This window comes from Anser cygnoides, chromosome 1 (genome assembly GCF_040182565.1).
Source record: "Anser cygnoides isolate HZ-2024a breed goose chromosome 1, Taihu_goose_T2T_genome, whole genome shotgun sequence".
In the NCBI taxonomy this organism is placed as follows: domain Eukaryota; kingdom Metazoa; phylum Chordata; class Aves; order Anseriformes; family Anatidae; genus Anser; species Anser cygnoides.
In genome coordinates this window covers 119520687-119540437 of record NC_089873.1, presented here as the reverse complement: position 1 = coordinate 119540437, position 19751 = coordinate 119520687, and the positions used below count along the sequence as shown (strand labels likewise).

At 40.3% G+C, this 19751-nt stretch overlaps 1 protein-coding gene across 1 annotated transcript in view; it reads right to left on the bottom strand.

The window, feature by feature from the left end:
- Positions 1–2671: 2671 nt before the first annotated feature.
- LOC106036048 (amine oxidase [flavin-containing] B-like) overlaps positions 2672–19751 on the bottom strand; it is a 55324-nt gene continuing 38244 nt past the window's right edge. Inside the window, exons 7-15 of the mRNA XM_048065936.2 lie at positions 19102–19251; positions 18273–18432; positions 16755–16851; positions 15876–15929; positions 11639–11696; positions 10562–10659; positions 9301–9412; positions 7673–7735; positions 2672–7270 (exon numbers count right to left, since the gene is read on the bottom strand). Coding sequence (XP_047921893.1) covers positions 7115–7270; positions 7673–7735; positions 9301–9412; positions 10562–10659; positions 11639–11696; positions 15876–15929; positions 16755–16851; positions 18273–18432; positions 19102–19251 — 948 coding nt within the window. The 3' untranslated portion in view covers positions 2672–7114. The remainder of the gene's footprint in view (positions 7271–7672; positions 7736–9300; positions 9413–10561; positions 10660–11638; positions 11697–15875; positions 15930–16754; positions 16852–18272; positions 18433–19101; positions 19252–19751) is intronic.

Sequence of the window (19751 nt, the reverse complement as noted above, 5' to 3'; positions counted from 1 at the left end):
TGCAAAGTGTTTTCTTACAACTTGGAGCATATGCAAATTGTTAGTGAACAGCCTGAGAGCTGACATGGATGCCTCAGTGCATTATTAATACCCTTCCTTTTCTCCCTTCATTCCCACCTAAGCATTAGAGCATATTCGAGTGCAGTGTAGAATGCCATTAGACAGCAGCCATTTGACAAACCCAATGAGCCAAAGGCTGCTGTTTCTGCTGGATACCACGTCCTTGAGTGCTTCTTCAAGTCTCTGCTGTGCTACAGAAATAGCACCAACGAGACCCTGGAAAGTTACCATTGACCCTCAACGACAATAGGGCCATGTGGAGATGAGGCTGGGCTGCATTTGCTCTGCCCCATTCTGCCAGAGGTCAGATAAACAGATCACTTGGATTCGGATGAGACTTTTTCCCCTGGAAAGACGGGGCTGGAGTCTGCAGAACCTGATGACACCAGATGAAACAGAGCTGGATGGGTAGTAATTATTTCACTGGGGCCGTTCCACTACAGAGTGACTGTAAAAGTTCCTAACAGAAAATTCCATGTGCACAGCAAAAACCAAACCTGAGTAAAAGCTAACAGCTCATCACTTCGAAAACAGAAAAGGTCTCTCTCACATTCTGTCAAAACACAGCAAGACTGATGTTAACCTACAGTGGATGCAAAAGCTCAAAACAATTGTTTACCTCTTTCAGCAGTGCCAGGAAGAACGGAAAGCTGGGATGAGCTAGCATGATGCCGAGTAAAGACCCAATGGACGAGATCTTTAATGTATGTTTTACAATTTATCAGAGCTATTTGAAATTCTTTTTTGAGCTTTTCCTAGTCCAGCTTCAGAATAGGTTATTGCTGCTCTCTGTAGAAAACATGCAAATGAAAATCAGTTACAAATCCTGTTACATGGTTGTATTTTTTTTACAGCTTATCTTAGCACTTAGCTACTGATGGCTTTTCTAGCAAACACCACAAATACCCTAACTTACTGGAATACCATGCCTTTATTTTTCTTTCCAATGACCAACAAAATCATTGTATAACCTTTCTGCATAGAGGGTAGCTATGTGTTAACACCCTGTACGTGCAGCTACCTCTTAACATTTGATTCATTAACTGGGATCACAGAAGCTTCACAGCACCTACATTACTCCTGTTTGCATTTCTCCTAAGCTAAATATCCCAACGAAGCATTTAAGTGCCTAATTGTCATCAACATTTGGTGGGACGTAGAAGGTGCCTCACTTTATATCCACAGCACATCTATGCCACCTGCACGGGGCTGGTTGATGGCACAAGGCCTCAGGAAGACCTGTAGCCTTTTGAGGCAGCAGCTGGAGGCCAGACAAGGTGCCCTCAGATGTCTGAAGGCTCCTGAATTGCTCTCTAGGTGAGTAGTTATCATATACTCCTTGAAAATATCTAATTCTGTTATTAACGTCTTTGCAGACAAGTGAAACACATGTATTGGGTATAAAATCTCCTATACTGAGTTAATTCCATGTTCCCATGTCTTTGAAGTGCAGAACCAAGATACCGAAGCTGGAAACCTGGTCCATGTAGGTGTCCTTCTCCACCAAGAGCAAGAGCAGGATGTGTCCGTAGGCCTCTTCCAGCCTTGCATGGGCTGAGCCTCTGTGCAAGGAGTCCATCTCTCCCCTTCACACGCAGAGAATGACCAGCAAGACCAAACCTCAATTCTCATATTAGAAGTTTTGGATGATTTAGTCAAATGATTTTCATACATGTAGCTGTTCTATCCTCTCCTAAAAAATGAGTGAGATTTTAATTTGGTTTCTCAGGAAACCATATTAGTATCTGCTATAGATGTTGCACAAAATATATTTTTGTATTAATCTGGATACATCCGAGCAAAGAGTTAAAGAGAGGGTTTAAATTTGATCCAAGGCAGCGATGCTTAAGAGTCACAACCATTTGCTAACCATTTTGAGGGCCTGTGAAATGAAGTGTTGGTTCTGATGCATTTATTTGCAGACATATGCTTTATAAAGCATACAGTGCATTAGTGCAGGACATTTGCTTTCGTGGTATTTGTGTTACTATATAACTTGTCAGTAATACTGACAGTTCAGCCCATACACAGAGCACTGCATGCTTTCAATGTGTTTTTCACGTGGATGGTTAAGCTTTTTCCAGTATTCATAGACGACCTTTTGGTGAAGCACAGGTCCCTTCTCAAGGTCGTCTTTGTTCCTCAGTTACAGCCGTGCACCACCTACCCCTGACTCCTATCATCAGCTACAAAATGTGTCCCTCCTCATTTGTGTCCTGGTAAACGAAGAGCTGTGCTGCAGCTGGGTAGAGATTCTCTCTCTAGCGCTGATACTGAGCTGCTGGATGAAATTAAGGCAATGTTTTTGCCTCTCTTTTCTTCCAGGTTTTTTACATTTACACCACATAGTATTTGGTATAAGGTCTGTTTCTCCCCATGTTCAGATGGAGACACTCTAAACCCACCTACAGCAATAAAAAATACTTCTTGAGTGTAAGACTGTAGGCCACCTATATGTTAAGAAGAATTATTGCCAAATGTTGTTCTCCTTCTTTACAGAATTAAAGATATCTCACTGTCTTCAATGTGAAATGTGTTACTAAATAATACTCACCATCACAACCAAATCAATAGGGAGGTTCTGGATCCACAAAATAGACGCCTCAAACAGTAAAGTGACATAACAATATTTATTGATTCTAATTAAGGTTAAAAAAAGGTTCACAGCTGTCAGATAAAAATATCTGCAGAGACAATTTAAAAGGGAACTTAAGAAGTAAATCAACAGAGACAGTCACCACAGAGGCACTTGAGAAAATGCTACAGTTATAAAAGGCACAAATTCATCACACACACAGCATATATATTCCTGCAAAGCAAAGTCACTTTTTTTTTTTCTTTTTCCCAAAACACAGAGGCAGGCATCACTTAACACTGACCCGCACACGGTCACAAGAGACACACTATAAGAAGCAGTCTATAACAACGCCTAAACGATTTGACTGTAGAGTTACTTTGAAAACAAGACTGCTTTGGCCATCTCATTTTTATTTCTAAGAATGGACTGTGAGATCAAGGCGATCTTAAGGTGGAGATGTGAGAGAGAATGTTAGTCTATTTAAACACAGGTCAGGCTTATTCCTGAGCAATGGTAATCTGCAATTTAAGTGGGTCTGCTCCTTGCCTGAGAGCAGTAGTTCTGTTGTCATTTAATTCTGGCTCCCTTTTGCAACCAAGTACTTCTGTAGTACACACAATTCCTTCTTCCATAAAAATAGTTTTCTTTCATGTCTCAAAAGAAAAAAAAAATCTTACAATTTCTGCACTTCTGTAAATTCTACGTAAGTGAAAAATAGTCCCACTGAGGAAACAGGAAGATTATTTTAATAGAAGTCCCTAGCTGCTCCACCAGATCTTGGGTTCTAATTTGGACAATGTTTAGATATATACTTGTGTGATTAATGTCTTTGTCTTATTGACAGCAGATATGCTATCTGGAATCAAGATTTGCATGAGGTGAAAAATGTACTGGAAAAGGAAAGACAAGGGGCTACCTTACAGTGCTTATTTCCTTGCTAGTGTTGAGTAGTTTGTAAAATTAACTTTCAAGTATTTCAAGTATTTTTCCAAGTATTTTGTTTAACACAGATTTTCCTGCCATGACTTGTCATCCTTTGCAGTATACAGTTACTACTGCAGCAGGGTATAAGCAAGTAAACCTCTTTTTGTAGCAAACTCTTAAGACCCTTAAAAATATACATGGTAACACAAATTAGTTTGTAAGAGACAAATACAATTATTTCCATAGTTGTGCCTATTATACATTTCACTAATCTGGTAAACTCATTTCTCATCAAATGTTAAAATATAGCACTACTGGTTACCCGTTAAACCAGACTTCATCTTTCTCTTTAAAGGGCTGGCACGAAGGAATTTTAAAGTGTAAGCCAATGCTAGCACAGCTCCCTCTATCCATGGGAAAGCAGCCTCATTCTCTACCTACATTTGTCAACTTTCTCATCATACTGGCATACACATATTCAACACGCCACATATTCATTTTGTGTAGAAGATGTGGAGAAAACAATAGCAAGCACTTTTTTTTTTTTTTAATCACGCAGTGTTCACAAGCTCCACAGCACAATGTAAAGACATGGCTGTGGAGACAAAGAGACCAATCCTAACACTTAGGTACTCTGGAATGAAGAAGTCAAAGACTTCTGAGTGCTAATACAAATGTGGCAAATCAGACCTCCTAGCTCCGCAAGCATTGGCTAGGAAACCTCAGGGAATCCAAATTTAATTTGGGATTTCATGTCAACCCTACTTTTAGTAGTGGCAGAATAACATGAAAAATGCTTTGTGTTTTTTTTTTCTGTTTTTTTCCCCATTTTTGTTTCATTTTGAAACTACGAACAAGAAAGGTTTATAGCTGTACACACATTAAAAAAGAAGAAGACCAACCTCATGAAAAGGTGTTGTTATGATTCAATCCAGTTCTACCTACATCTAAATTCTTCTTTTCCTTGCATTTTCTGTTCCTACAGCACGCAGCTTTTTATTGTTAGACTAGGAAAAAACTCTGTCAGATTCAGGAGCAAAAAAGAAGATACCTTTTGGACATTAATAAAACCAATTTATCCTCTTTAGTCTCATAGTTTTGCTCCCCTTTCCAGACCTGCAGAGTATTTCTGGGGCAGAAGTGGGACTTGAATTCCAAACACTGTTGGCAGGGAAATTATCTGCAAAGGCAGCAGTACTTTATATGTTAAGTATGCATTAGCTGTCTAACACTTAGAAATACTGGGGCAAGACTTCAAGAATCTCTTCCCAAATTTAGGCTCCTACGCTCATTTTCAGCCTGAGAATTGTCTGAGTTGCAAAAGCTCCGAACTCACAGAGTTCCTATTCAGCTCTGGATTTCTAATTCATTTAGTAAATAAATCACGCAGGAAAAAAGCCCACGTAGAAGCACTCTGTGGTAGGCAAATGTCCTGGCCAATTAGTGCTCAATGTGATACAATGAGAAAGGCCATATGTACAGTGCTGCACTGTTCTTCTGACTTAAAGATCTTTATGTCTGAAAAGTTCCCCCATGCATTTTAAAAGGCTGTTATGAGAATATTCATTTGTGATAAAATCCAAGCTGCTGCTACGAGAAGATTTTTAACTGGCACATCAAGTTAAAAAGAATGAAACCTAAGGGCCAGAAACTGATGCACTGCTCACAAATATTACAGCTTTATAGGCAGTTTAGTGGATTTCCATAGGACTATTTGGAGAGTAAAGTACTACTCAGCACAAGCAAGGAGATCAGATGCTAGCTCAGAAAGTCTGCATGAGACTGGTGGTAAAGTTCCTCTGCCGTCTGCTCACCCCTTTGCTGAATATATTCTTATTATACTTTCCTCCACAGCTTTTTACTGAAATGCTATTTTTTACATATAAATCACAGCTGGTTGAAGACAGAAGTGTAGCAAATGGGGTCAGAAAAATTCCAGCCATGTAACTTTCCTCAAATCACATGCACTGGTCCTCATCCTGTTCCCAGTTATACCTGTGACTTGCTTTTTTTTGTGCTGCAAAGATGTTAAACAACAGAAATACCTAGTTGACAGCTGGACACCTATGGTATGGGTGGCTTGGTGGTGTTTGTTTTTTTTTTTCCTTTTTGGCTGCTGTTTTTGTGTGTGTATGTGTTTCTGCCCTCCCCTCCCTCCTTTGTTTTTTCTGGTTAATGTTGTTTGAAAGGTACCAAACTAGGGAGGGCAGAAGCACTAGTATGTGACTCTCCTATCCCCGGTTACCTTTGATCCCTTTTTTTTTTTACCAAAAGTGCACGGTCAGTACAACACCACACAGCAGGCAAAAGTGGAAGTGCTAATCACATCAATATGGTTGTTAGGAGAGACTGGAGCTCTGAATCAGCTGAGCTGTGTTCAGCATGAAGTAAGCGTTGAGAGACAGATAAGGGTATTATTTACTATGCTAAAGGTACGTTTCCAAGCCTGTTGTGCCCTAGTAGGCAACAGACACCCTCAAGGTGTTCAAAGTATAAATGTAAGCAGATGAAAGAAAGGAAGAAGATAAGAAAATGGGGTAAAACAGTTTGTATGGACAGCTCTACAGCTTCTGGGGGTAAGCAGAGGTTAATTTGTTCACTTGCTATCTTGCAGCTCCCTTTAGGGATCTAAAGGGGGACCCTGGAGGCAAAGAGATGTCAGACAAGGTGACAGAAGTTCAGAAGGCTTTGTCTGTATCATCACATTTACACAAAGTTCCCAGTTCACACTCAGGCCCAACAGCCTGACCAGCCATGCTGCTCTACACACTGGCTGTCCTCTGGAGCCTGCTGGCAGAGAAGACCTGATCCCTTACAGGGACAGACTCAGGCACATGAGCTCTGCCATTCCAGGCAGTGTGAACACAGCCAGGGAGCCTGAATTGCAACTCCTTTGTCAGAGGCAGTAAAAACATTGTCTTTTAACTCACTGACAAATGACAAATGTGACTTGCAATGACAAATATGCCATTGGAAATACTAACAACCTACGGCCGTTTCAGATGGTAGCCTGACTTGTTCTTTCAGTGCTGCCTGCGCTCTGAACATCTGGGAGAAAAAAAAAAATCATTAAAAAGGTCCTTAGCAGCAATTTGCATGAACTAATCAATTACACTTTAAGTTAAGGATTTCTTTTCTCAGTCACACAGGAGGGCAGAAATGCTTTGTTTCCAGCTAGGGATGAAGTGCCAAGAAGACTTGGAGTTCAGGGCCTGGTTCAGAAGTGTAAAAAACACTGGAAAACTCATCAAAACAGGCTTTATCAAGGCATTTTGTCACCTGTGTTCTGAAATCTGGATAAAAATCTCAAAGTGATAATTCTTGGCAGGGTTTCCTAGAAATGCAACAACAAAAAAAGTTACTGCTAGAAGGAGGCCTGGATTCAAAGGGCTCTTTTTGAATATGGATCTCCACTTATCTCTCCACTCTAGGGTCTTCTTCTACTGTTTTCTCCTCTTCCCCAGTCCTGATCTGTTTTTGGAGATAGGGAAGTACATGCCAAAAAAAACTCTGAGAAAAACAAAACTGTGAGGCTTTGTGTTGGCACCTTTTTCAGTTTCGAACCAGAAGTCCTTTTTTGTAGGCAAGTAACCCTGCCACAGCCACAGAAGTGAATACAGTGGAAAATCCAATCAGCTTTAGCAGTCCTGGCACAGATGGCAAGTTCCTCTCCCAAAAGGTTGTAGTGATGGGCAAAGCTGGAACATCCTGTGGAGAGAGCATGCATTACAAACTCCACAGTGAGAGGCAGGATGTTAATCAAAAGATTCTTGAGCAGAAAAAGAACTGGGTTGAAGCAGTTCATGTTACCAAGAAGTTCAGGGCATCAAAGTTTTCTACTCAGTTAAAAGGAATAGGAAGAGACACATGAAAAGGATTCATAGCCTAGTTTAAAAGTGCAATTCTTTCTAATCCCATGTTACAGAGCTGTCACATGGGTACCCTCTCTTAGTTTCTGGTATGTTCCTGTTTAGGGATGGACAGTTTTGCTAAGTAAGAAAAAGATTATTGTTGTTTAAAGAATTTTAAAAAACAACACAAAACCCCATAAATTTAACTCATCAACAACACCAAAGGAAAGATAGTAATCCACTTAACAGAAAAACTTACAACTGATTCAGGTTCTGGCTTCCAAATTTCACTTTCTGGGATTTTCCTCATAGCAAACAGTATCTGAAAATAAGCAAAATTTTCTAGTAAGCACCACTCATTTTTTTGAAAGGGAAAAGGCCTTGTTTTCAATTTTTGTTTTAAAATAGCATGATAAAGATAACAATTCATAAATCTTTGTGTATCCAAATTTTAAAGAAAATGCAATCTTTGTACAACACATTTCCAGGGAGACTTGATATTTAATAAGACACTGCTCCTAGTAGAAAATAGAGACAGTAACAGAAAAAGCTCTCTGTTTAGTTGTTCCATGTGATATCAGAATTTGACTAGTCTCATGTGAATAGGGTAATATGAATACAACTAAGAGTTCAGTATCCACTCATGGCAAAGCGAGGTGTGCATAAACCAGCTACAACAAGTGCAACCAATATAGCCAGGAGTGGTTTGTTTTGCAAATTTTAACATGATGTAGGAAGAGAAACAGAATCCTGTGCATAATGACAGATCACTGCTTTCAGCCAGAGAAAAGCAAGATTAGAGAGGAAACCTTCACAATGGAAAACTAACCATTCATAGTACCAAACATAACAGAGATGAGTAGGAAAGCAAATTGTCTGAAATGACAGTAATGAAAGACAGCAAGATGAACAACTTCTATAGTAAAATGAAACGGAGGTGGTGATATAAAAGTTTTTCCTATTTCATCTGAAGATTTAAAAAGATCTGCCATCTTTTGTGATGGGCTTTTATTCTAGACAAGATTCAGGAACACCATCAACTTTTCAATAAAGGAGAGTGAGAAACATCCCTGTACTGGATTTTACACATATTTTCCCTCCACTAGCAAATGAGGGAAAGAAAGATACCATATTTTTACCAGTCAAGCTCACTTGCCAAATTCCCTGCTGACATCCATGGAGATTGTGCTGCAATGTATAGTCTTACATTAGAGAGGTCATAAAGCACTACCTCTGGAGATTTTCAAGAACAGTTTTTTCCAAGAACAGGTATAACCTTCACAAATGGGACAGTTTAGGGACAGATGATCCCTGTCTTGACAGTAGTTTTTAGCCATGAGTTTCCCTTCACGTCATAAAACAAAGATGAAATTCCTTTTGCTGCTCTACAAACATAATATTCATTAAAACATTTGAGGAATTGGCTTTTTCTCAGAAATGAACTATTAAAATTCTTGTTCAAGGACTATATATAGGGCTATATCAATGGTATATCACTACATAAATGGTGATGTTGTAAACAGTTGAGGAAGGGACTGGCTTGGTCTGCAGACCTGCAGAACTGAGCTGTTCCCAGTGAGGCTAACAGCCGTGATCTCTCAGTATGATGACTAACATGAAGTGCCCATCTGAGGGAAAGATGACTAGATGAGAATCTTGGATTTCTGTTGAAGAAGAAAAAAGGATTTTGTTGCTGGAAATAGAATGGAGTTTGATCAAACAGAGTTCCTCCTAAGCATTCCAAGTCTAAGGGTTCTTCACCCTTCACCCTTTTTCAGAATGCCTGAGGATGTCAACACTCAAGTCCCATTTTGCCTCCAACCAGAAGATCTTCCATGTTAAATAGGATATTTGACAGTGTTGCCTGCTTTGGGTTTGTGCCTGTACCTCTCTGGCTGCTCTTTCTCCAGCCTGTATGGCCCCCTCCATGTATCCGCTCCACTCTGTGGCTGTCTCTGTGCCAGCAAAGTAGATCCTGCCAATGGGCTGCCGAAGAATCCTTACGGGGGAACAAGCAATAAGTCATGTCAGCCATACCAGGAAAGATAATGAAATCCTTGGGTGAACATTGGAATGGTAGTTTTTAAAATGACAATGGGTACTTAAAGATATTAACTTTGGATGAGTTGAGATGGATGGGTAGGCCGTCTGCATTGCATTGCCTTTCTTACAGTAAGTGCAACAGTGTTAGTATTTTCTAAACGTTTACACTGCACTTCTTGCAGTGCTATTTCTGGATGTGATTTTAATGCTCATGTAGGTGTAAAAGACAATTAGTTTGAGATGAGACATTTTGTATCTCGTGATTTTAGCCAATGTCTTAAATATCGGTGCTAGGTATTGCTGGTTCTTCACACTTCACAATGAAACATTCTAAAATATGTCCCCATAATATCTAAGCAACAATCAAAATAAAATAATTTTTATGCTTTTTTTTTCCAGCATTCACAATTAGTGTCATTAAAATTACTTTAAAAACTAAGGCCTCCATACGTTCTTCATTACAACTGTTTTATTGATCTAAATTCTTTTTAAATTGTGAAAACTTACATTTCAAGTAGGCATTACAAAATATGTATCTGAAAGTCAACAACTGGTCTGAGCAGTAAGCCTTTTTCTTCTTGGTAAATCTTATTTCCATGCAAAAATTTATGCCTGAGAGGACTGTAAACAATGGCACACTGATTGCTGTATTAAGCCTTGTCTGCTAAAAGAACAGCCCAAAGAAATCACTTGACTGTCAATGTTGACAGGAATTAACTCTCCACCCATATTTACAAAACACCAGTTAAAGATGTGCTGGAAATGGTAACACTGATCTCAAATACCCAAAGGTTGTTTTGTAAACAGATTGTGAAAAATTCCCAGTTCCTTTCCAAAAGCCTACTAAGTTGTATTCACCAAATAACAAAAAGGAAAAAAAAAAAAAAAGAAAAAGAAAGACAGAACCCTAATGATACTGTACTCATCCATCATAAAGCCCAACTGAGACAAGTGGAAGGTTATAATATCTGTTTAAAATATTCTCTAGCAATCTCAAAGGTATAAAGCCAACAGAATGACAGAGGATTTATGACCCTTTCTGAGATTATTTATTAACTTGGTCTTATCTTGCTACTTTGAAGTCCACTATAAATAGACATCGTACCTTCCATACTGAGTCATTATGCCTGGTGGGAAGTAGGCTGTGTAGCATCCTCCAGAATACTGCTCTTCACACCAGTTCTTCTCTTCATAATGTACTGGCTGTAACACAGACATTAATTCACTCAAGGAAAAGACAAAGTCCTGAGGAAGCTAATAAAAGAACTGAGGAGACAGCGGTGAAGAATAGCTTATGATTTGTTGCATGACAATGCCTGACATAATGAGCACATTTAACAAGTCTCTTAATGCAGCATGGATCAGAAACAATAAAATAAACCTTAATTTTAGACACTGCTAGCTGATTTTTTTTATTTTATTTTTTTTTAAGCTAATCTGGGCACTGTAGAACATAATCCTCTTAATCTGTCAATGTAACTCTACACTTTGAGCACAAATTTATGTTTTGGGCCATGTAAAGAAAAATTAACCTCTGCTGTAAACAGGTGTAATATTTGTAATATATACACTGGATACAAACACATACTGTTAAAAAATGTGACGTGGTACTTGCATGGTTCTGCATACGATATCACTGTGTTTAAAATGATGCAATCTTGAGATTGGTGTCTACAACATTTAACTCACATAGAATTGCCCTTGAAGGATATAGGGCTTCAATCACACAAACTAAGTGTGAGTTCACACAAATCCTATCAGTTATTTACCATTACAGGGAAGAGAAGACAAGGGAAAGGCAAAAAGAAAAACAGATGCAGCAATGGATCTTAGCAACTACTAAGAGAGAAGAAACATTATGCTCAATATGGACTATGAGGGAATTTCGACAATTGAGATTTGTGGTGGTAACCACAATGAATGCTACCCTCATCAAGGCAGAGAATGAGGCTAGATTTGCCTTTTTAACTGTTTCATAAACCCATTCTTATCTTCACTGTCAAATGCAATGCAAGACTTGCAGTAATGTTCTCTCCACTCCTCCACAGACAGCAGCATGCACTCCTGTAGCAAAATGCTACACAGCGCTGTGCCAGAGCACTGATGCATTCCAGTTTCTTTCTCCCCTTCCCCACTGTAACACAACCAATGAGAGACACCGTGGTTTAGATTGTGTGCTTACATGTAAAGCTTCCTCTGATCCCAGAACCTTTGCATAGAGCTCACACAGCCTCATCTTCCTGCAAGAGAAAAGCAACAGAAGACCTATGTGTAAGGAAAGAGAAAATAGACTGCTTCTAATGTTTCAGTTTCAAGAGAACAAGCATTAGTATCTGCTCAAACTTGAGGTTCCAGCTTTTGGGGATCTATTCTAGTTCTTCAGACTCCGGAGCAGATGACTTCAGAGATCTTTCACTCAAACTTCTGTGCTGCATAAGCGCCAGTTTCACCAGCAGTTATGCAAGCTGTTCCCTTGACACCTCTAGCAGACCAAGTTCATATACTACCCAAAGGTTCTCTAGGCTGTCAGGAAAAGAAGGAAGACATTGAACTTTTTTTTTTTTTTTTTTGTCTTGGCACATAGTCTAAGTTATAATTTGTTCCTACAAAGATGCAGGTATTGATAGCCTGAGGCTCTCCAAGAATCAGTACTTTATTTCTGTATCTATAAAATCTCCTCCTGTTTTAGTTTATGAGTCTATAAATCCATGAATATACTTCATGCTGTAGTAAGCCCCAAATGCAATTAAGTTCGTTCCTACAAGCTTTTGGGTCTTACTGTTAGCTGTACTGCACCAATTCCCAAACAGAAAATGATCAAGATGAAATAATGGTTAACGATTATGAAAAGCAAACAAATACGCAAACACAACGCTGGGAAGACATTTACTTGGTTTACTTCTGGAAGCAAATTCTGTCCTCCACAGAGGGCCATGTTGGACACAAGGGACAGCAATACAGCAGCCCCAGCTCCGCACAGACTGCGCTTCGAGCTCTATAATACTATGAGGAAACCATATTGACACTGCCCTACAACGCAGCCCAGCTATACCACAAACAGCTGAACTCAAAGAATGCTATGGAAAGAGGATGAGAAAGAGAATAGGAAGGTCTGAAGGCCCTTGATGAAGGTGTCCTTCTGTGCAGGCTGGGGCTGGAGCAGCAAACACGGAGGCTGCTACTGCTTGGGAAGAGCTGCGGGCCTGGCGTGGTGTTGCTGCTGGCAGGTGACAGGCCCAGTGGCAGCGATGAAGGGAAGCAGCCCCTTCCTGAAGCCCCAGGACAGAAGCAGAAACGTGTGGTGACACAGAGATTGGCTAGGGGGCTCAGAGAGCTGCGGGATATAACTATGAACATCTCTCTGCAGTCAGGGGGTGGCAGGGATCCACCAACAGCCATAATGGAAGGGCCCATTTCCTCCATCTCTGTCTCTCTCCTCAAGTGAAGTGACCACCTTGCCCTGCAGACCGCCAGCACCCCCACAGCATCTGAACCAAATGAAGCCATTTTAACAGCAAAGCCCCCTGCTACGGTCTGCCCACTGCCCCTCGCAAACACCCACCAGCTACTGCTTTCAAGGCAGCTCAGTAACACCACAGGGCTTCATGGCAAAGTGAGCATCACCTTGCGACCCATCTGCTTCTGCTCCTCCCAGCACCATGACAGGGGTGAGGAGCGTCCCTCCAGGTCTGCCTGTGCCCTGCCCCTTTTCCACATGTGGGTTGCAGACCCTCCAGGGAGCCTGGAAATGGCACAGCAGAGGCTGGTAGGGATTCTCATGTATGGGCACAAGCAGGGCTCCAAGACACTGCAAGCCCTCTGCTGTTTGCCAACTACGTTGCAAACATGCATAAAGCTAGTTTAAGATAGTTGTGTAAAAGAAAATATTAAGGTTCAGGTCAAGGGCATCTTCAGACTACAAAGGAACTTCAACCCTGGGAGGAATTATTTTTCAATAACAAGGTATTACTTGAAAGAAAACAACAACAATGCACACAGAAAATCAGTTTCCAAAGGACTAATTGTACCAACAATAATCCTTCACTGAGGACATCCCCCCTAATAGAGGCAATCCTTGCAAATGCACTGGCCTCTCTGCACCATCTGCACCTTTTGTCTTGGAGCAGTTTAAATAAATTCTTATTTATAAATTTGTGGCTAGTGCCCGTATGAAACATATGGAATATGCAGCAAGTAAAATCCTTATTTCTGGGCCTTGAACTCAGCTGTGAAATTACCACCAGCACTAAATAGGAGGAGTGTTATGCCTGGAGCTACCAAGGTAGGATCCTGTTGAGACCGACACCATGCCCAGTGCTTCCTCCCTGCAGAGAGGATGAAGTACACATGCAGACACTCTGCTCTCCTCCGTGTTCTTTCATGCCAAGGCTGTGTGTGATGCCTTTGTTGCACAGTTGCAAAAGGTAGGGCACAATTTAAACACTGTAATTAGTCATTGGCACCTGGCCTGGGAACGCCAGCTGGAAGACAGTGGTGGGCTTCACTCCTTTGGATCTGGCTTAAGCTGTAAAGCAGCTCCCATCCCCTCCCAGCACTGCTGTTCAGCCACAAATTAAAATAGCTGCCATGGACTCTACATCCAATTCCTCATATGCAGTACTGAAAACCTAACCCTGTTGTCCATGCCACGATAAAGGGAGAACCCAGCTATTGCTGATAGGAGAGCACTGTCTCAGCAAGGCAGCTAGCCCACCCTGCTCCTGCAGTCCCTCCTTGCAAACACCATAGCCCCTGTCTAAATGACACAAACCATTTGCTTCCTGACCGTACAGTGGGAGGAGACTCAGCTTCGCACTCTGCCTTCTCCTGGAGCTTGGTTTCCAGTGAAGAAGCCTTGTACTGATGTTCAGGGGAGGAGCTGCAGTCCAGGAGGCTCCTGCCTTGTCTGACTGTGACCAGAGAGGCACCCCCAGCCCTGGCACCAGGGTGCATCTACCAACCCTCGCACATTTCATGACCATTCTTTACCAAAACAAAGTCCTTCCTACTCTAAGATTTATTGCACAAAAGACAAGAGTTCTAAATCCTTTTGTTTAAAGCTTGACCGTAGACAGCAGTGGTCAGATGGTCATGCTAACATTTTTAATGCCCAGGGAAGAGCAGCCTTTCTTCAATGGTGCCTCACAAATAGCTAGGACAGCCCTTCATTTCACAGAAATAGAAGCTGTTCTCAAGTACTGCAAATGCTCAGTAGTATCTCGTATGTTGACACACACTGTAAGATACCATTTGGTTTTTATGATGGCTTAAAATGCTAGGCATGCTGGATTTCAGAATACCTACACTGCTTTTATCGTCTATCACCTGCTGGGGGTCTATTTCAAAGCCTGAGTGCTGAAGAAAAGAGAGCCTTGTCCATTCCTGCCAAAATTAAGGGAGCTCTGTGATACCTGGCTGTCATTTCAAAAGCCTGGGATATTAACAGCCCCATCTAGACCCATTATCCACAGACAGCTAGACTACCTGCAAAGCTAATCTGAGATGACTACATCTTCTCTAGTTAGGCTGGCTATTACCGTAAAAATGTTTACTTGGACACAGTATTCCTTGTGGCATGCTTGAAATACAAATGCATTTTTTCCATGTCAAAATAAGGCTCTTCTCATATCCATACTCTATGTGTAGCTTTTAATTTGATCAGATACTGTGAAACCGTGTGATGGAAAAAAAAAAAAACTAATTACTTTTTAAATTCTAATTTAATAATAGACAAAAGAGGAGTACTGTACGCACATATTTGTTTTAAGAAGACAGTAAAAAAAAAACACTTCACCTGTGCCTGATGGCATTTTTTTTCTGCAGCTGAGGGTTGAGAGCTGGAGGCAGCTTTTTGAACTCTTCATGATACTGAGATCTTGTTCACAGCAGCTACAGCAGTGCAAGGGTTGCACTAAATTACAGATGCTGAAATGACCCACCAGGGTGACTAGCAAAATCAAGCACAGTGGACAAACCTAACCCTTCTGACAAGCTTTGAAATTGCTCAGTGCAGTTGCATGAAACAGAGGGGCAGCAGTGGGAATGAGGCTACCCTGGACCCTTCCCAGTGAGGGCAGAAGGATATCTACACTACGTCTACAGTCAGCAGCTTAGAGCAGTTCATCTGTTGGAGTCACATAAGTATAGCAGCCCAGCAGCAGATTGAGAACCAGGTCCAGAGGAGTTTCTACAGGACAAGGACTGGCTGCCACATCTGCTGCCAGTTTGGATGAAGACCTCACAGAGTTCTCAAAAAAACCCCACACCACAAATAAGAGGACTACTTCCTTAAAGTGACACACCCACCTACTGTCACAAGGTTACAGCTTCCTTCAGATTAGGGCACCTTTTCCTGCTCTGGTTGTTTATAACAGAAGTTTGACTCTAAGTCTCTTAAAATCTCTATCATCTGTACTCACCTTTCTTCTTTTGTGAGATTTGTCAGTCTTCTACACTTCCGAGCAAGAATGAAACTATAAAAAAGGAAGACCACAAAACAATTTGTTTCCATCATGTTACTATGTTTCCTGCATTATTTAACATGCCAAAACCTTTTGATGAGATGATGTGATCATTAATATTAACTTTTGGGTCGCTATCCAAACTATCCATTTCATCTTACTGTGTAAAATTATATGCTATACTTACTATGGAAAAAACTCACTGTGGAAGAAACCACTCCAGAGTTCAGAGCTCATTTGTATGAGCTAAATTATTAGGTCCCAGTGACCTAAATTTTATACAGCAGTGTGTGCAGGCATATAAAAACAAGAGGTTAAACCTGGGATTGACCGCTGGGATTGACCTGGAAATTAATAACTTTCTAAGACTGATCAAGCAGTTTTTAAATAAAAATAATGTAATGCTAGAAAACAAATTTTCATTTAAAGAACTGGAAGTTTTGGGGAGGCAAAATATTTAGAGAAAGCTTTAAATTTGTGCATTAACCCCCTTTTTTCCTTCTCCTTTCTTTCTGCTTCTCCATTTTTATACTTTGCCACATGACAAGGCAAAATATGACAGGCAGAAAAAGAGAAGAAACAATAGAATTTCATCATTTAAAATTTCCTATTAAATCATAGTGAGGATTTTTTGGAAAGAAAAACTCATAAAAATATTCACTATACGCTGAGAAACAACCCTTTAACTATCAGAATATTCTGAGCTGTAAGCGATCCACATGGTCTGTGGAGTGTATTTTATTAAAGGATTTCCCTTCAAAAGTAGCAGGTTTTCTGCTTCAGTTGTTGCCTCTAAGACAAAATAAAGAGGCATTAACTACATATCTTTTTTCTTACCCTATTATGGCAGGAAAGCTACCATCAGGCTTAGTATCATCAAGTGTTAAGCCAATTGCAGCATCCTCATCTTCAATCATCATGGTACCACAATACCCTGTAAGCACAAGGAGGAAAAGAATTTAGGATCCATGTATTCAGACACATGTGCGAGCTGTGAAATATTCAAAATTTGACCGGAAAATGCCCTAAACAACCTGATCTAAAGGTACCCTGCTCTGAGCAAGGCATTGGACTAGATGACATCCCTCCCAATCCATAGCGTTCTCTGACTCTGTGATTCTAATATAAGGAGATATGAAAATGAAACAAAGGAGAAAGAAACAAAACAAAACAAAACAAACATCAAATGACAAAAATTAACATGTATCCTTCACTGAGCTGCAAGGCAGCTCACATTGGCTCACAGAAGTGTTAGATCCTATCTTGAAGAGGAAGTTTGCATCTGAGATGTGCTGACAATTAGCAATCTTTTTGAAACAGAAAAGCTTCTGTCTTCTTCTTTAAAGCAGAAAGACAGTAAAGGAATCTATTGTTGAATTCACAATACAAAAATAAACTCCAACCCAGTTAGCAAGATTGCACAGAAATTGCACAGAAACAGATTGTTCTCAGATACTGAAGATGTTCAAGTGCCCCTAGCACAATTGTTTCCATATGTGACATTTATGTCAGACAAAGGAAGAGATGTTTGTAAATTGTTTTGAAAACGCAATTGTTCTTAAAAGAAGAATTTGAAGAAAATAAATTCTTCTTAAAAGAAGAAAAACTGTGCTATCAAAGCACAGTATGCAAACTATGGGTTGTACCAGGAAGTGGGAGTTATCTTTTGCCAATCCATCCCAAAACTTAACGGCCAGTATATGCCAAAATCCAGAGCTCTTAAAATCATTCACAGAGATGAAGGGGGTGTGACACTTGTAGACAAACAGGTGTGGACTCATTATAACCACGGAAGAGAAATGGGTGCTGTTACATCACAGTTTGTCTGAGACTGAGCTATAAAAGAGATTTGAGGAATCATAATGGAAGTATTCAGCATATAAAGGGTGCAGGTGGAGATGTCCATGGGAAGACAACCTAAATGAATCCTGCCCAAAGCAGTTAGAAGGCAGAGGTTTTGCAGACTGACAGCTGATGGGATAAGACCTCTCTCCATCATACGTCTCTTGTACCTTTGGATTACTGTACGAGTGGGAGAAACTCATAACCAGGCACCTCCAAAGGAAAAGTAGAGGACAACAAAGAACAACCAAGGCAACAAGCAACAGGCATGACTGTACCTTGCCCTCTCCCTTCTGCCTACCCCCTTCTTTTTCTTCTCCCATCCACCCAGTCTTCCAAACCTCTCTCTAGTTTCTCAAACAAGGAAAGGCAAAAACGGCATGGAAGTATATGGAATCTCCTTCTAAGATCCAACATTCCCTAAACTCAGATTCCACTCTGTTACCATGTACCTTCTCCCTCTCTATTCCACTACTACTACTACTACTATTTCCTTTAATTAAAACATAATACCCTTCTTCCTCCAGAAGGTTTCCTTGTAGTACACGATGCATTTGATGACTGAGCCCATTGGGATTCGATTGATGAGCTGGTTTCTCATTGGGGGCAAAGGTGGGTTGAAATGAATCTTCAAACCAAGAGCTGGAGGAATGGCACTGATCACATATTTGCCCTGCAGAAGAAATTATACATAAGCCAGTGACATTCTCCACTACTTCAACCTAACTATATTGCTCTAATGATTTCAGCAGACATCTGGAGAGGTTGCAGGGTGTATCTTCTAAAGCAATTTTGGCATTTAGCACAAGAATTGCGAAACTGAACCCTCACAAAATCCTGGTTGTTAAAACGACAAACAAGCATTATGTAAACAGCCATCTGTTCCAATGATGGGCAGCTGCTCTTTTCCCAGCACTTGAAAAAATCCAGTGGAGAGATTTTCTGTGTTACAAGAGTCCGTTGGTGTCCTTTCCATCTGGACTCCTCTGTTACAACTTGGAAGCAAAGCCTGATTTATTTTTTTTTCCACAGGAAGTTTATTATTAAGCTACAGTATCATGTTCACCTTACCACTACCCTTTAATTCTGAAGGTAACTGAACACAAAGAAAAGATGGTAGTGAACAACAAGTTTCAACAGACACTTTGCTTTTCAGATATCATTTTACAGTTCTGTCAGTGCTATTACGCAGGAACAATCAGAAAACGTGACATTCTGTCATAGCCACTTTGGTCTCTGCTACATTTTTTTACAGGATTTTGGACAAGACAAAAAGGAAAAACTGAAAGCTTTCTAGCTGTCCCAATACAAATGGTTGTTTAGACGTATGAGGTTTCATCACCTCATATAATTCATGATCTAAGGTTTCCACTACGACATTTTCACCCGACTGGTCAATGCGGACTACTGGCTTCCTCAGCTTCACTCGGCTTCCCAGGCGCTCCATTATTTTCTCACTGATCTGTCCAGAGCCTCCAACAAACTTTCTCTCCTGAAAGACAGAAAATGACAACTCAGCAGAGAAGGAATCAGCAAAGCAGTGCATGCAAAGTCCATATCATGACAAATATTTTGCTTGGGGTTCAAAATAAACTTCATTCTTCTGCTGTTAACAAACTTTCTTCAGAAAGTTTAGCAATCTTGGAAAAAGTCTCCACATTATTTTTTTTCTCTTTCAGTGAACTCCTGCACTTCCCATGTTTGACCACCAGCCAAAACTAGAAGTATCACTAACCTCATGAGAAAAAAAACACTCTCATGCGATCTTCAAATGGATTGCACAGACCTGTGTGCATCAGCAACACTGATCACATATCCTGCAGTATGTAATCCAACCCAACTTAAACTCAAATAACCTCCAACATACTGGAGGATTCAAATAATATTTTATGCAATGTATTTACAATTAAATTATCTATAATTACTGATGTATCTATGCACATTTATCTATGAATTTTTATGTGTTGTAATTTTTATCTTTGTATTTTTTAA